Below are 14,419 nucleotides of genomic sequence, written 5' to 3'. Positions count from 1 at the left end.
ATTTTAATTTCAAATAAATATATACGTAGTATATACTCTAGTTAATAACATAATCGTCTACAATTTTTAATCAAAGAATACGTTCCTCACCTTTAGAGTGTGGAATTAGGAAAAAAGGACCAATCAAAGTGGGTTATTGACTCTTGTAAATAATAAAAATATATAATAAATAATAATCATAATATTAATATTAATTAATAATAATAAATAGCTTATATAGTATACAGTATACTATATATATATATATATATATATATATATATATATATATATATATATATTATAAATTATAAATTATAAAATAAAATAAAAGAGAAGAGATAATTTGTTTTATTGGGCCTAGAGATAAGCTAGTGTTTGAAGCCCATACAAATCATCAAACCCCGAATTCAATTCAATCAACAAAACAAAAGGGGTATCCCAAACGTACACCCAACAAATCAGATTTTTTACATTGTCAAACGCCATCAAAGTTTCTTCAAGACGCGTGGACATAATCACGTTCAATCATTGGTGCGTGTTCTACACATCCATAGACGCGACTAGAATACAGCCTCATACTTTGGATGAATGGTTAGAGATCGAAAATTGCACTGTGTGCATCACCGTCTTCCTTCACGAGATATACAAAGATAAAACCTAGATTTCTAATTCTAATATATATGAATTAGAGCCGAATCTGTTTCAAAATCAACAATCTGCAATCGAAGGTACGATCTTTTATGTAATTGATTTGTTTGATTGTATATGTGTATTCTTTTTTTTGTATTAAAAAATTGATTTAATATGTAAATTTTATGAATTTTCAATTTTGTAGATCTGTAAATCTTATCTCTATCGATTCACACCTACTGATGATTGAATTTTATTTTTTACGCTGCATATATTTATTTATTATTAATTATTTGTTGTTAATTTATTAAATTAAATATCCGTATGTATTCAAAGGGGTTTGGGTTTGTGATTAATATCCAATTTTTGGTTTACTTTTATTTATAATTATAAATTATAATTATAATTATATTATGTTTAATCCAATTTTTTTTTTTTTTTTTTTTTTTTTTTTCATTTTTTTAATGAGATTGATATATATCTATTTATCGTCCCCTCAAGTCATAAGTTAATTATTATTAATTAATTTACTCTAGAGATTTTTTTACTTATGCCAGTGGTTTGAGATGATATTATGATTTTTTGCTGATCTGATTTGTTGTAATGCTTAACATGTTATGATCTAGGTTATGAGTTATATGGATTATATGGACATTGATGACATAGAGGTGGTTCCTGACACACCTGATAGAGCTATATCAACACACACCAGCATTAATAACCGAAGCGGTGGATCAAGTAGTTGTCGTGTGATAGATAAGGAACGCTTTAACGAAAAGTTGAAAAACGAGACGAGGGAAAAGGGTAATTCAGTCGCCATAAATGGTAGTCGAAGATTGTTTGTAAGTCCTGAAAATAGCACCAATTCTCCAAGTTTTATGCCAAGGAATCAATCTACTTTCAATGATAGTTTGCCTATAGTTGAAAATGGACATAAAGATAAAGGGAAAGCTAAGTTTAATGGTAATACTAATCGGTCTACAATTCAAGAAAGCAATAGTTTTGTTGATCTAACTGAACAAAATGGGCGCAGTGTGTTTGGAAAGGCTAGTGCACATGTATCTAAACAACCCGGGTTTTCGAATAATGATTTTTCTAAATCAAATAATACTGTCAAATTGGGTCCTAGATCTGACCGTGAAAAAGGAGTTGTAATTGGAGGTCAAAGTAAAGACGAAAAGATTTCGTCTTTATTGGATAGTACGCCACCAAGAGTTCATAAGCATAAAAGGTTGGTGCGAAATGGATGTATATCACCGATTAACATAGAAAAGTCTAAACACGTTGCTGAGACGCATGAGACTAGGAGGGTGGAAAAAGATAAGCGAGCTGATGTCGGTATGATGTCATCGGATGGGTTATCTAGTAGGGTTGATATTAAGGATATAGTTGCTGAAGCTAAAGATTCACATAGGTTTAAAGGGAAGGGAGTATCTCGTCATTCTTCATTTTTCAATGAGGCTGATACGAGAAGTAGGCATTTGTCTAACAGGTATTTTTAACACCAGTTTATTTTGTCAACACAATGCGAGATTGGTTTATATTAATAAGGTAAACGGACCCCCAATTGATAGGCCAATCAGTAGCATTCAACATCATCAGAATTACAATTCTTCTGCCATATTTATAATACAGGATATGTTAGAGTTACACTAATACCCTACCTTTTTCACCAAGAAATACAATAGACGCAACTACTTTAATAATAAAGAAATACTAGTTAATAATTAATAATAATAAACAAATAAAATATTAAAGATTTGGGGTTGTATCAGTACTCCGCCCCCAAACACACACAACAATATCTTAAAATAAGTGAACAATTTACCAATAGATTGGTATTTGTTATTGTTTATTTGCCTAAACAGGGAAAGCCTTATCCGATTTCCTGTTTTACATCTTGAATGAAATGCTAAGGGCTTGTTCGGTTTCATTTAGTATCTTAAAAATTGTAACAGCATATAATTGACTGTGTGATTTGGTTGCAGGAGCTCTATAGTTTTTAAAGACGCAACAGGTACTAGTAAAGAGTCAGATGGATGGAAAACGACACACAACACTACAAGAAAAGCGGACCCCACATTAGTAGACCATGGTCAACATATATCAAGAGGTAAGGGTGTTTCAAGCTCTACCATTGACCAACATATGAACAGAGGACTGCAAACGGATAATAAAAACAATGGTCAATCAAGTAATATCAATAATCATTTTGATGATTTAGATATCGATTGGTTATCGAGCGTCTCTCCTCCACCAGATACCATGTCCCGCCTTTCACATAACTTAGGTCAATTCAAGGAACGTGCACAATTGACAAAAAGACAAAGAGAGGGTGTTGTTTTGAGTAATAAACGAGAACATGATGTGCCAGGTGTCAGTGATGTTGACATGATGTCACGTAGCACACGTGAGGAACCTTCGACTTCTAGATCAACCAGGAATAAGAACCGTCGTGCTGCTAGCACTTCGTGTCCCGTTATCGCGATTGACGAGTTATCTCCACAAGTAGGAAACGATGATGTCAGCACAAACCGAAATAGTAATGAGGGTGTTAGGGCTTTGCAGTTGGAAGCAGATGAGATACTTGCTAGAGAACTTCAAGAGCAGTTGTATAATGAAGAGCTAGAATCTTCACTTGGGTTTGACCAGGTTTTATATTCTTTTTCCAATCTATTATAAATATTTGACAAGGTCTGTCCTTGACCCGTTAAGTTTGGAAACAGGGTAGGTTATCTTGACCCCAAAACATTTGAGTTTCTTATTTTGTTAGTGTGAATTGTATGTTGGGCTGTTTTTAAACTAGTAATATATTTTGGGCGAACTTCTGTCCTTGACCCGTTTCCTTTTGATCTGTTTTTTTTAGTTATTTCTTTGTTTCTTTCTTGCATTACTTGTTTGTTAGAAATGAATTAACCTGGATTAACCCATTGACAAGTTATTGGTTGGAAATTGCCACCTCTAGCTATGTCATTTATTATATTATAGCCGTTTATATATAAAAAAAATCCATGTTAATAGATAGAACACCTTTTTGTTATACCTATAGATGGATTCACACCGTGCATTGGAAATGGCAATGCAGCAGGAGCAGAGGTCTCATGCTATTCATACCGGCACCCGTCCTGCATTTCGGCCTGCTTCCGTATGTTAGCCTTTTACATTTGTTGTTTTCTGTTTGCCTTTTTGTTTCATAAAGAAGCTATCAGTTTGATGTGATCTATATTTGTAAATTTGTTTTGATGTCCATCTAAATACTTTAATTAGATCCAAGAACTATAATTTCAAACTTTTTATTTCTTAGTCTTGTGGCTTCCGTCATTATATACCTTTTTTCTTGACAAATGTTTGTGTGTTTATTCAGAGAGTCTCATTATCAAACCCCCGACCGAGTGTGTCACGCAACCATCCACATATTAGGGGTGGCGCTCAAGCACAGACTTCCACGTCAGCAAGGTTGGCTCGATTGAGAAGTCGTTTTCCCGGACGCCCACGTACAATATCGTCTGCCACTACTTCAAGGAATTCGATATTTCCTTCGAGCATGGATGTAGACATGGTATGAAAATGTGATCTTGCTATTTATTGTCTTAATTATTTATCTATGTTTCTAGTTTTCTTAAGTAATTTGGCTGTTTATTTATCTTATTTAACCTTATATGTGTAAAATGAGTTAAGTGAGGGTAAAACGCGTGAAGTTTGGTAAAACGGGTCAAGTCATATATATTTTGTCAAGTTAGGTCAAATGGGTCAAGTTTGGTTTATACGGATCTATTGAGTCGACATCAATCGTCGATTTATTGGCGACTTGACTGACTCTTAGAGTCTAAATTAAATTCCAGACTGGATTTAAAACCCATGGAAATTTGATTCTACCATTTTCACGGCGTCTATTATTATTTTTATTTTAGTTTTTTTATTTTAAAAAAAAAACTTTTTCCTACTTAAAGGCCGGAGGTCCTCTCGGAAGCAATCTCTTTATCCGTCGAATAAAGAGAGGGATGACTTTCTCTACTCTTGAGAGTGTTTCACTCTGGGTGGGGAAATGACTTGTCTTTATTCTTTGATAGGGGAGGGATTGTCTGCATATCACCTCCCCCGTATACCACTCATGTGGTATTGTGTTTTGTTGTCGTTGTTGTTGTTGGGTAGAACATGTCAAGTATGTGGGGTAAAACGGTTCAAGTGGGTTAAAACTACCTCGTTTTTATTATAAAAGATGTTATGTATTTATGCAACTTCGTATTGAAGGATTTACATTTTTGTTATTATTTATTTATTTTTTTACTGCAGAGAATGCAAATACTGGAAGCACTAGAGGCCTTTAATGATATGGATCTACCTAACGATTTTCTACCCTTTAATGACATGGGATTACCAAGCGAGTTGCTACAGCTAGGACGTGAATTTAACGAGTAAGATCAGATAATACACTTCATTTTTCTTGAATTTTTTTTTTCTTTGGATGCTTCAGCCGCCCCTGTTTTATATCAATTCCACCTTGTTTTTTATTATAGTTTTTAGAAAGTAATGCTTAGTTTTAAAGTTCTTAACTATCGTCTAATCTTTGTGTGTCTTTATTCAGGAATGATTATGAAATGTTGTTGGCTCTTGATGATAATAATCACCAACATGGAGGGGCAACTCATGCTCAAATAAATAATTTGCCACAGTCAACAGTTCAGGTAATTATTATAGTTACTATCCAGTGTGTTTTTTATTATTTTTAGTACTGTTGTAACAAACCGAGATTACTCCCGATTAATCCTCGATTTCTCCTTTTTTAAGAACAGGCCGATCCAATTTTCCAAAATTCGTTTAATTAATCGACCATCTTTGGTTGATGGATCAAAATCGGATTTAGTCGGTTAAAATCGGGCAAAGTCAAAAAATTGATCAACATTTCAATATGAATTTAAACGAGAATTTTAGGATTTTTGAACAAATGAACGATGTTGGTTACGTTTCTAAACAATTATGTTAAAGTTTAGTTTATGTTCAAGTTTTTGTTTCTATAGTTGCACATAATTTTGAAATTTATTATTTAAATGTATAAAGTCCAGTCCTTTTAAACCCCGAGTTTCCGATTACTCCATCCGAAGTCCCAACCGAGGGTAACGAGTTTTGCAACCTTGGTTTTTTAGTAGTGCTTACTCTAGGTGTAATATGCAGGCAGAAAATCTCCAAGAGTGTTCTATATGTCTTGAAACCCCTACAATCGGTGAAACCATACGACACCTTCCGTGCCTTCACAGATTTCATAAAGATGTACGTACTCTTAAAAACTGTTGTCATTTTTCGCTTTCATTTTCATAGCATTTAGTGATTGAGTTCTTACTGCATTTCCTATAACAGTGCATAGATGAATGGCTGAGAAGGAAAACTTCGTGCCCCGTATGCAAATCATCAGTCACTTGATTTGCTTTTTATATTTGTATTGGTTCGTGAGCGTCTCATTTTTGGGGTCTGAAGGTGAATTTGGCTGCAGTTGACCCGAGTTCAACTTCCTAAAGACATACTAAACGACCTGTTGAAACTGAATGTTATATGCTGAAAGCATGCCATGTACCATGGCTAGACAAATGTAATGCAAGGCGGTTTAGTTACTACCAATTATTGGTATTTTTCATTTACATGATGCAATATGTACAACTTTTGGTCTATTGTTGTCCGTTTTAAAATGGTTTTTGGAGGAAGTCTTGATTGACCCATTTTGGTTTCCTAGATAAATTCAGAAGCCCCATGTTAAAAACATTGTAATGGTGTATGAGATGATGATAATATTTTCCTATTATGCATTTATATACCATACCATAAAGCATTTTAATGCATTTATTAAAAAAGTTGAATTAAGTAGTGAAGTTACTATCATACCTCGCATAAGTCAACTGATTATACATCTACATGCTATCTTGGTTCCATGGAAAGTAGAAATTGGATGTTAATGAAAATATTGTTACAAACTAAGGCAATTGTATTTGTATTGTGCTTGCGTTATAGTCATTATTCCAACTTCCAAGATCATATTTATCGATTGTTCATGTTTTCCATCCTTTTGCCATTTTGTGTCCGATTTCTAGTCATGTTCCATTTTCAACAAGTCAGTTTGGTAATTCTGACTTGTGATTTAGTCCTGACATTTTCTATTTGCATGAGTCAAAGCACTAAAAACAATCATGTTCCATACTCATGTATCGCGTGAATGTTTTCAATCACTGATCACCCCAAGATATACTCGTTGCCTTGTAGCACGTCCACAGACCAAAAACAACGATCGGTGGCTGAAAGACTTGAAAGATCAAAACAACAATAGGAAATAAGGTCACCACAACTACCAACCATCACAACAACTCACATAGCGCGGTGGAGGAACCACAGTGTTCACCGCCTGAGGAAATGACGAAATGTGAAATATAAAGGTCTAGATGAAGACAACAAAACGCATATAATATGGAGGAGCTGAGAAGGAAGGAACAATAAAAGGAGAAAAGGAAGAAAAAACGAAAGGAACCGGGCCATTGAGATGAACTTGCAGGCATAGCTCAACGGTTCTCCCCATGTACTTTGTGTCGTGGGATAGTGAGAGGTCATGAGTTCGATCCTTAGGGATGGCATGATTTTCTTTAAACCAATTGAATACCAATAATGGTGGTATATATTGACCCTATAGGGAGGTTTTACCGGATTCGTTCATGGACCTCTACCCGGACCACTGCCCGAATGGATGTGTTCCCCGGGTACCGTCGATCGGGTTCGGGTTTCCGCCCGAACGTGTGTGTTACGTGCAAATGATGAGGGTCGTTGAAAGAAACGATCTACTGATGCTAAAAAATCGCCGTTCAAAAAAAAAAAAAAATCCGGCCATTGAGATATCGGTGGCCAGAAACGGAGCAAATCAGGTGAAGTTTTGTAATTCAAATTCTTGGGACGTGCATTTTTGAGAAAGAAATGATGACAAAATGTGTTTAACCCTTTTTGTGTTCATTACACATGCAAACAAAAAAAGTACGAGTAGTAATTTATGTGTTGGTCGCCCCACAATTGTTTCTTTTTAGCTTTCAGTCGTTTATGTTAAAATATATATGTTGTTGACAGGACGAGCCAAAGATATACGACGCCATCTATTGATCAGAAAGGCGAGTCAAAGATGGTGACAACTATCTATTGATCAGAAAGGCGAGTCAAAGATGGAGACAACTAGTAACCGTTGGCACCAACTTGAGAAGTGTTATAGGTAACATTAGGATTTTCTTTCTAACCTGAACTTGGTACACATTAAGCATTTATTTGTGTTGCATATTTACTCGATGTTCTATTAAAAAAGAGTGCTACGCCTATACAATACTCCCTCCGTCCCATATTACTAGTTTACATACAAAAAACACACAGTTTAAGAAAAGGTCATAAAAATAGTGTACTTTCTGTTTACTTTCCGGTTTTACCCTTACATTTTTTTTTCTTTTTTAATTTTATTCACATACATTAAGGGTATAATAGAACTTAAACTTCTATTTTTTTTTTCTATTTATGAAAGTGAACTATTAATTTAAAATATATCAAAATGAAATACTTAATTTGATTTGAGATAGAGGGAGTATCATTTTAATCAATTTTAGAGAAATGGGATAACAATAAAAATAAAAATCCAAATATATCTTTTGAGCAATTTTCAAAACATCAAATTTATATGTAGAGGCCCAATAATACAATATAGGCCAAATTTATATCGTTGGCCCATGTAATAAAGTATAATGACTATCATCCCATTCTACAAATTGCAGACGCAAATTAGCCGCCGACGCCGGAGAGCTACTGTACGGAAGGTAACACCGTCTATACAAACAAGTAATTTCTCATTTTTCTCTCCCTCTAGTGCTTACTTCTTTTGTCGCATATTAGTTTTGATTTCATGTTTAATAAAAAAATAATCATTTGAATCAATAATTTTCGCATCAATATCTAAGGCCACGACAGTTGTTTTTGATGTAGATTAGAGAAATTGTTAGAATATATATTGAGTATTGACTGATAGAAAACCTTAAATATTGGAGTTAATAAATCGATAATAATAGCTTTGAATCGAATATCATAATATTCGTTTTTATTCTAATAAATATTGTTTCAGGTTGTGAATTCTTCAAAATGTGAAGAATTAATGATGCTTGAATAGTAATTCTAATTGATAATGATCATTGATTTGTAAGATAGTCTTCATGACTTTTGTAATCATTTTATGTTATGAAATGATTTATTAGAATGATATTTGTGCAAATAGGGTTTCAAACGAGTCTAGCTTTTATCGAGCAATTCGAGCTTAATCGAGTCTAGCATCTATCGAATCGAGCGTGTATTGGGTTTTAGCTTAGGCTTAAAGATCAACATTATATTTAGAACATGATATAATCATATACTGATTTTATGTGCATTTTTGCTATCTTCCTATAGGGCTATCGGCAACAACTGGTTATATAATCCCCAAAATTTAGGTTTCTTGTTAACGTTAATTGCTCATATATGTATATTCTGCGATTAACATTGTAGCTTACGATCTAGAAACTAATCCTAGTAAGCATCCTTATGTTTTTTCCTTATTTTCCTATTTTTCGATTGATACAGGAAGTTTATTTCTATTTTTGTTAACTCACCTAATTAACTTAATTTCAGGATCGTGATCTAAGGCAGCCACATAATGTTAGCATCCAAAGTATTTAATCGTCTAATTAACCCAATGAGATGTCAAGGTATACTTAGAGTGCCAATTGCTAGCTACAGTCAAACCACTATCATACAAGATCTTATACCCACCCCTGTGAACGAAGACCGATATTTACAGGACCAATTTAACAAACAAGTTGTAGTGCAGTGTATGGAAAAAGATATTGAAGAAAGAAAGCTACAAAAAGAATACAATGTGTTTAAAAAGGACAAAATCGGTTTTCTTGTAAGTATGCTTATTGAACTTGACGATAGTAAAGAATCAGTCTATGGTGCGCTTGATGTGTGGGTTGCAGAAGAAAGAGAATTTCCAATCGGACGTCTGAAAACCGCGTTAATTAGTCTTGAGAAAATGGAAAAATGGCATAAAGTTGTGCAGGTTATAAAATGGATGTTAAGTAAAGGTCAGGGTGTGACAATTGGAACGTATGGGCAGTTGATACGCGCGTTAGATATGGATAATCGAGTTAAAGAAGCAAATAAAATATGGGTTAAGAAACTTAGTAGAGATGTGCAATTAGTGCCTTGGAAAGTAATGGATATAATTATAACTGTATATCATAGAAATGAAATGTGGGAAGAACTTGTAAAGCTTTTTAAAGGTCTTGAAGCACGTGGTCGTAAACCACCAGATCGATCTGTTGTACGAAAGGTAGCTGAATCGTATGAGAAGCTTGGTTTAGTTGAAGAGAAGGAGCGTTTTTTGGAAAAATATAAGAGTTTTTTTAGTAAAACGCGGGGCCGATATGGGAGGAAGGTTAGTAAGGAATTATCAACATCAGCGGTCTTAAAGATTTCTTCATAGATTAATGATTATTAGGTTAAAGATGTGAAAGTTGCCATTACCAAACACATTGAAAGAAATTTCGAAGCACGTTTATATTTGGAATTTTTTGGCTTCAGAAGAAGGATTCTTTCAAGGCTTTGGGTTGTGACCTGAAGATCTTCAGGTTAGGTAGTCATCCTTCATCACTTTTGTTCTATGTGGATTGATGTATAATTGCTAATATAGACCAATATGGTTTGTAATTCATTTGTCATACATTATACAAGAATTAGAATAAATGAACTGTGAGTCAAGCATGCATGATCTCGAGCACTGCTAGTTTAAATTTGAAAGAGCTTCAGCTTTTGAGCTTTGCTTGGTTCGAGCATAATATGCAAAACTCAATTTCGGCTCGTTTAACATTTTACTACCTTGTGTTCGGGTTTGGGGTTCGGGGTTTGACTTGTTTATTACGAATCCCTATTATTATTCATCCGATCTGATCCGCTTTAAGCGGATATGTATGATCTAAACGGATGAATATTGGATATGGATCGGATATGAATGATAATTCGCAATCCACTAATAAACACGTTTCCACCAGAAATGCTTAAATATATAAACATAAATATATAAATATAAATATCAATATATCTTCATAATTACTCTTATTTTTATATAGTTTCATTTATACATGTTCCTTTCACTTTATTTTGCATAAAAATATTTATATTTAGATGTCCCATTGTTGGCGGAATATTTTTCTTTATATTTAATTGACATTTTGATCAAATGCAACTCTAGAGGGGACAATATTCTATATATTACTTAAACATAAGCCTAAGAGTTGCATGTAATATTTTTTTCATATAATTTGTACATGTTACATTTTTCGTTAAAACCCATCAAAAGAACATTAATGGTTACCATCTACATGTTAAAGAAGTTTGAATTGAAAATGGACAAAGTAGTTGTGATGTCACACATATTTGCTTTTATTTTGGATTTTAAGTATGGATTATTTATTTGATTTGTTCTTGCTTAAATTTGACGTTTCTATTCATTTGATTTCTTTTCAACAAATTTTATTTATCAATTATTATGAATTTATTATACTTCATAGTTGAGACATATGTCAATTTAATAAAAGCACTACACATTTTTTATCTATAAGTTTTAATTTGGTTTAGCCAAAATCGATCCATGTAAATTGTTTTCTTATTTAATTGGATTGGTTTGGTTTTGTTAAATTTGGTTTGATTATTGATTTTTCAACAATATTCTTGAAAACAGATAAGTAAACCGACCGAACGACATGCTATTGGTGGCACTTCCTTTGTTCCTTTTTTTGTGAAGTGTTGGATCACGGTCTTTTTTTTGAGAGTACAAATTTGCATGGATTATTGTTTCTCGTTAAGAAGAAGCTGAACATTTACCACCGAGACTTTGGCTAAGTGGTAATTAAGGAGTGAATCGAAGAACGTGACCCGGGTTAGATTCTTACCTAGAAATTTAGTTTCCTCGAAATACGTGGATCGGATTCGAGTTGAACAGGTTTCTCATGAATATGTGTTATAGAATGAAAAGGTGATAGGTCATCTACATAGTGTGAATCCCCCGTCATTGACTCTAACATTGCTGGTTTAAAAAAAATTGTTGAACATTGAGGAAAAAATGGAGACAGTGGTGGAACTTGAACCCGACTAAAGATAGGGCGATTATCCAAACTTAATAAATTTTTCAATGGGGATTATTCAATTATTAATACGGAATTTTCCAATCGTGTCATCAGAATCACTTCAGTCACGTATCCTTCGTTCAGAGGGTACCACAATTTTCCAGACTATTTCAAACTATTTTTTTCGTGCTTAAGAAACACGAGTTATTCCCCGTCTTCATCAATATATGCAAACTCCGATGTCTCGCAAACATATTCTCACAAAAAATGGAACATGCACGTTAAATTAAAGCCGCTAACGTTAATATCGATCAACGTTTCTTTCAAACCACCATAGTATTCTTTCATGTTTTGGGAAAAAAATACATCTGAATGAACATCGAATGTAATGAAACACGGAGTCATGGTGAAATTTAGAGACTTTTCCAGTTTTCCTAAGAGTATAATATATAATTAACCTTTAAATGGTGGACTGATAAGCTGTAACATCTTCTAATATAAAATATGATGATGATGACCATAGTGGCGGCTTGACGATGAAGACAAAGGAAGATGTTTAAACAATGAAGAATACAACCAAGTTCGTTTATAATACTCGTTAAAGTTGCAGACCTCGTATAGATAATATGTCCTTTTCAAGACACATTTACGATAATAAATAACTAGCATAGTTGCACGAGATATTTTTAGGGGTTTAATATAAGTCATATATAACAAAAAGGAAAATTGTAACATAAGTAGGTTTGTGTTATGAATCATTTTAGCATCACATGTGATGCACATGCTTAGTCTTTAGTTTGTGTGTGTTAGTATAAATAAGGCACTAGGCCATTTTGATGAGGTTAGCTTGAATGTTGTAGTGTGTTGTTAAAATAGAATGCAAATTTGATATTAGTAGATGTATATATGTAAAATATCTAGATATTAATATGTATAAGAAAATATCTAGAATTTAGAATATGGTAGGAAAAATCTAGAAATTTGTATTTGATAGGAAAAATCTAGATATTTGTATGTGTAGAAAAATCTAGATATTTATCCATGGAGATATCTAGTTTCTAGAATGTTCCATGGGTTAGTATAAATATGGGTGATGAGTAGTTCATTTTTGTAAGGTGTGAGAGTTGTAAGGAAGTAAGAAGAGTGTGAGTTAGAGAAGAGAAAACTTATAAGTAAGTAATATTGTAATTGTATTTTGTATTAATAAAAGTGTTCTTTGTTAAGTTTCCCGGTTAAGCCTTAGTTTGCGTTTAAGTTCTTAGCGCACTTGTGTTGTTCTTATTATATGGTCGGCTCTGTCGCCTAAGTGATACATGGTCGGTTATACCGCCTAAATGATATATGGTCGACACTGTCGCCTAAGTACTATCGTGCACTAAGAATTCATAAAATCAAAGGCTAATCTGTGACGATCCGGGAATTTTCGACTAAATTTAAACTTAATCTTTATATGTTTTCGACACGATAAGCAAAGTATGTAATATTGAGTCTCGAAAGTTTTGAAAACTATATTCACGTAATCAATTATCCTTTGACCATGCCTGACGATTCACAAACAGTTATGTGTAAATAGATATGTATGAATATATACATATGTATGATTGTTAATTTGAGAAATATTAACAAAACATTAAACGGTTTGATTGACATGTAAACATATTAAGAAGTCTATTTTATGACTTGTAAACGTTAGTAGAATATTAAACTTATGACGATATACTTATTCGTTATAGATAAACGTTTACGTGATATAACGTGATTTGTGTATATATGTATATTTTGAAATACTAAATGATTTAGTTGTTAGAATTAATTAGGTAAAATAAAATAAAAATATGATATTACAATAATTATCATTTTACAACATATTTGTATATAACTAAAGTATATTAAAAATAAATATTAACTGATTGTAATACTCGTTTGATGTTCCGATTCATATTAAGCAAGTTAAATTCGAACTTATATGATTTTAAAATAAACGGTGATCCGAAAATGAGTTCTATAAATTTTAGGCTTATTAAAAATATATTTAGAAGCTAATTAATAAATTTGAACACTTTTTATATTTTACCCAGAATTGAGAAGGACAGTTGATGTAATTTTTTTATTTAATAATTAATGACCAAACTTTATAGCATAATGACCTAAATAAATAAAAATACTTAAATTAAAATTTTAGAATTTTTCCGAAGACTTTTATCCGCCCCTGATTTCAAATAGTGCTCGATACACAGTCCGTGAAAAACTTTCGTCACATAATTAAAATTCTTCCGGCTGCTAATTGATTGAATTATTGGGCTTATATTCCTTTTTCAATTCAATCACTGTTTCCTTTGTCAATTATATGATAATGATACTTAATATATGATATCCTAATATATATATATATATATATATATATATATATATATATATATATATATATATATATACATATATATATATATATATATACATATGTATATATAAATATATCTATATGTAAGTTGATATGTATACATCTATGGACACCTTACAATCTCGATCAATCAAACTAACAATTCATTACATAAAAGTCTCAACTTACTTTCTGTAATTGCCAAACCCCACATCCTTGTTTCTTTGTTTTTGTCATGAACCCACTCCAAAACACCACTTGATTCCTT

At 32.7% G+C, this 14,419-nt stretch overlaps 2 protein-coding genes across 5 annotated transcripts; both read left to right on the top strand.

The window, feature by feature from the left end:
* Positions 1-418: 418 nt before the first annotated feature.
* On the top strand, positions 419-6,420 carry LOC139897539 (uncharacterized). Of its 3 annotated transcripts, XM_071880241.1 has the most exons (10): positions 419-710; positions 1,239-2,104; positions 2,601-2,725; positions 2,837-3,264; positions 3,662-3,757; positions 3,977-4,171; positions 4,906-5,027; positions 5,198-5,297; positions 5,785-5,880; positions 5,968-6,420. In XM_071880241.1, the coding sequence occupies exons 2-10, from the start codon at positions 1,242-1,244 to the stop codon at positions 6,028-6,030; spliced, it is 2,088 nt and encodes a 695-aa protein (XP_071736342.1). In that variant the 5' UTR covers positions 419-710; positions 1,239-1,241; the 3' UTR covers positions 6,031-6,420. The 3 variants fall into 3 exon arrangements, with proteins under 3 accessions (XP_071736342.1, XP_071736339.1, XP_071736338.1); XM_071880238.1 differs by having other exon boundaries at positions 2,601-3,264; positions 3,698-3,757; XM_071880237.1 differs by having other exon boundaries at positions 2,601-3,264.
* A 1,952-nt stretch (positions 6,421-8,372) lies between these two features.
* Positions 8,373-10,458, top strand: LOC139897538 (pentatricopeptide repeat-containing protein At4g18975, chloroplastic-like). Of its 2 annotated transcripts, none has more exons than XM_071880236.1 (2): positions 8,373-8,435; positions 9,277-10,458. In XM_071880236.1, exon 2 carries the CDS (start codon positions 9,302-9,304, stop codon positions 10,130-10,132), a length of 831 nt encoding a protein of 276 aa, XP_071736337.1. In that variant the 5' UTR covers positions 8,373-8,435; positions 9,277-9,301; the 3' UTR covers positions 10,133-10,458. The 2 variants fall into 2 exon arrangements, with proteins under 2 accessions (XP_071736337.1, XP_071736336.1); XM_071880235.1 differs by having other exon boundaries at positions 8,373-8,457; positions 9,277-10,457.
* The last annotated feature ends 3,961 nt before the right edge of the window (positions 10,459-14,419 follow it).

This window comes from Rutidosis leptorrhynchoides, chromosome 3 (genome assembly GCF_046630445.1).
Source record: "Rutidosis leptorrhynchoides isolate AG116_Rl617_1_P2 chromosome 3, CSIRO_AGI_Rlap_v1, whole genome shotgun sequence".
In the NCBI taxonomy this organism is placed as follows: Eukaryota; Viridiplantae; Streptophyta; class Magnoliopsida; order Asterales; family Asteraceae; genus Rutidosis; species Rutidosis leptorrhynchoides.
This window is presented reverse-complemented; position numbering and strand designations above follow the sequence as displayed.

Coding starts and splice junctions, on each gene's coding strand:
- LOC139897539 (XM_071880237.1), top strand. CDS start 1,242: ATGAGTTATATGGATTATATGGACATTGATGACATAGAGGTGGTTCCT. Junction 4,172..4,905: donor CGAGCATGGATGTAGACATG/GTATGAAAATGT, acceptor TTTTTACTGCAG/AGAATGCAAATACTGGAAGC. Junction 5,881..5,967: donor TTCACAGATTTCATAAAGAT/GTACGTACTCTT, acceptor TTCCTATAACAG/TGCATAGATGAATGGCTGAG.
- LOC139897538 (XM_071880236.1), top strand. CDS start 9,302: ATGTTAGCATCCAAAGTATTTAATCGTCTAATTAACCCAATGAGATGT.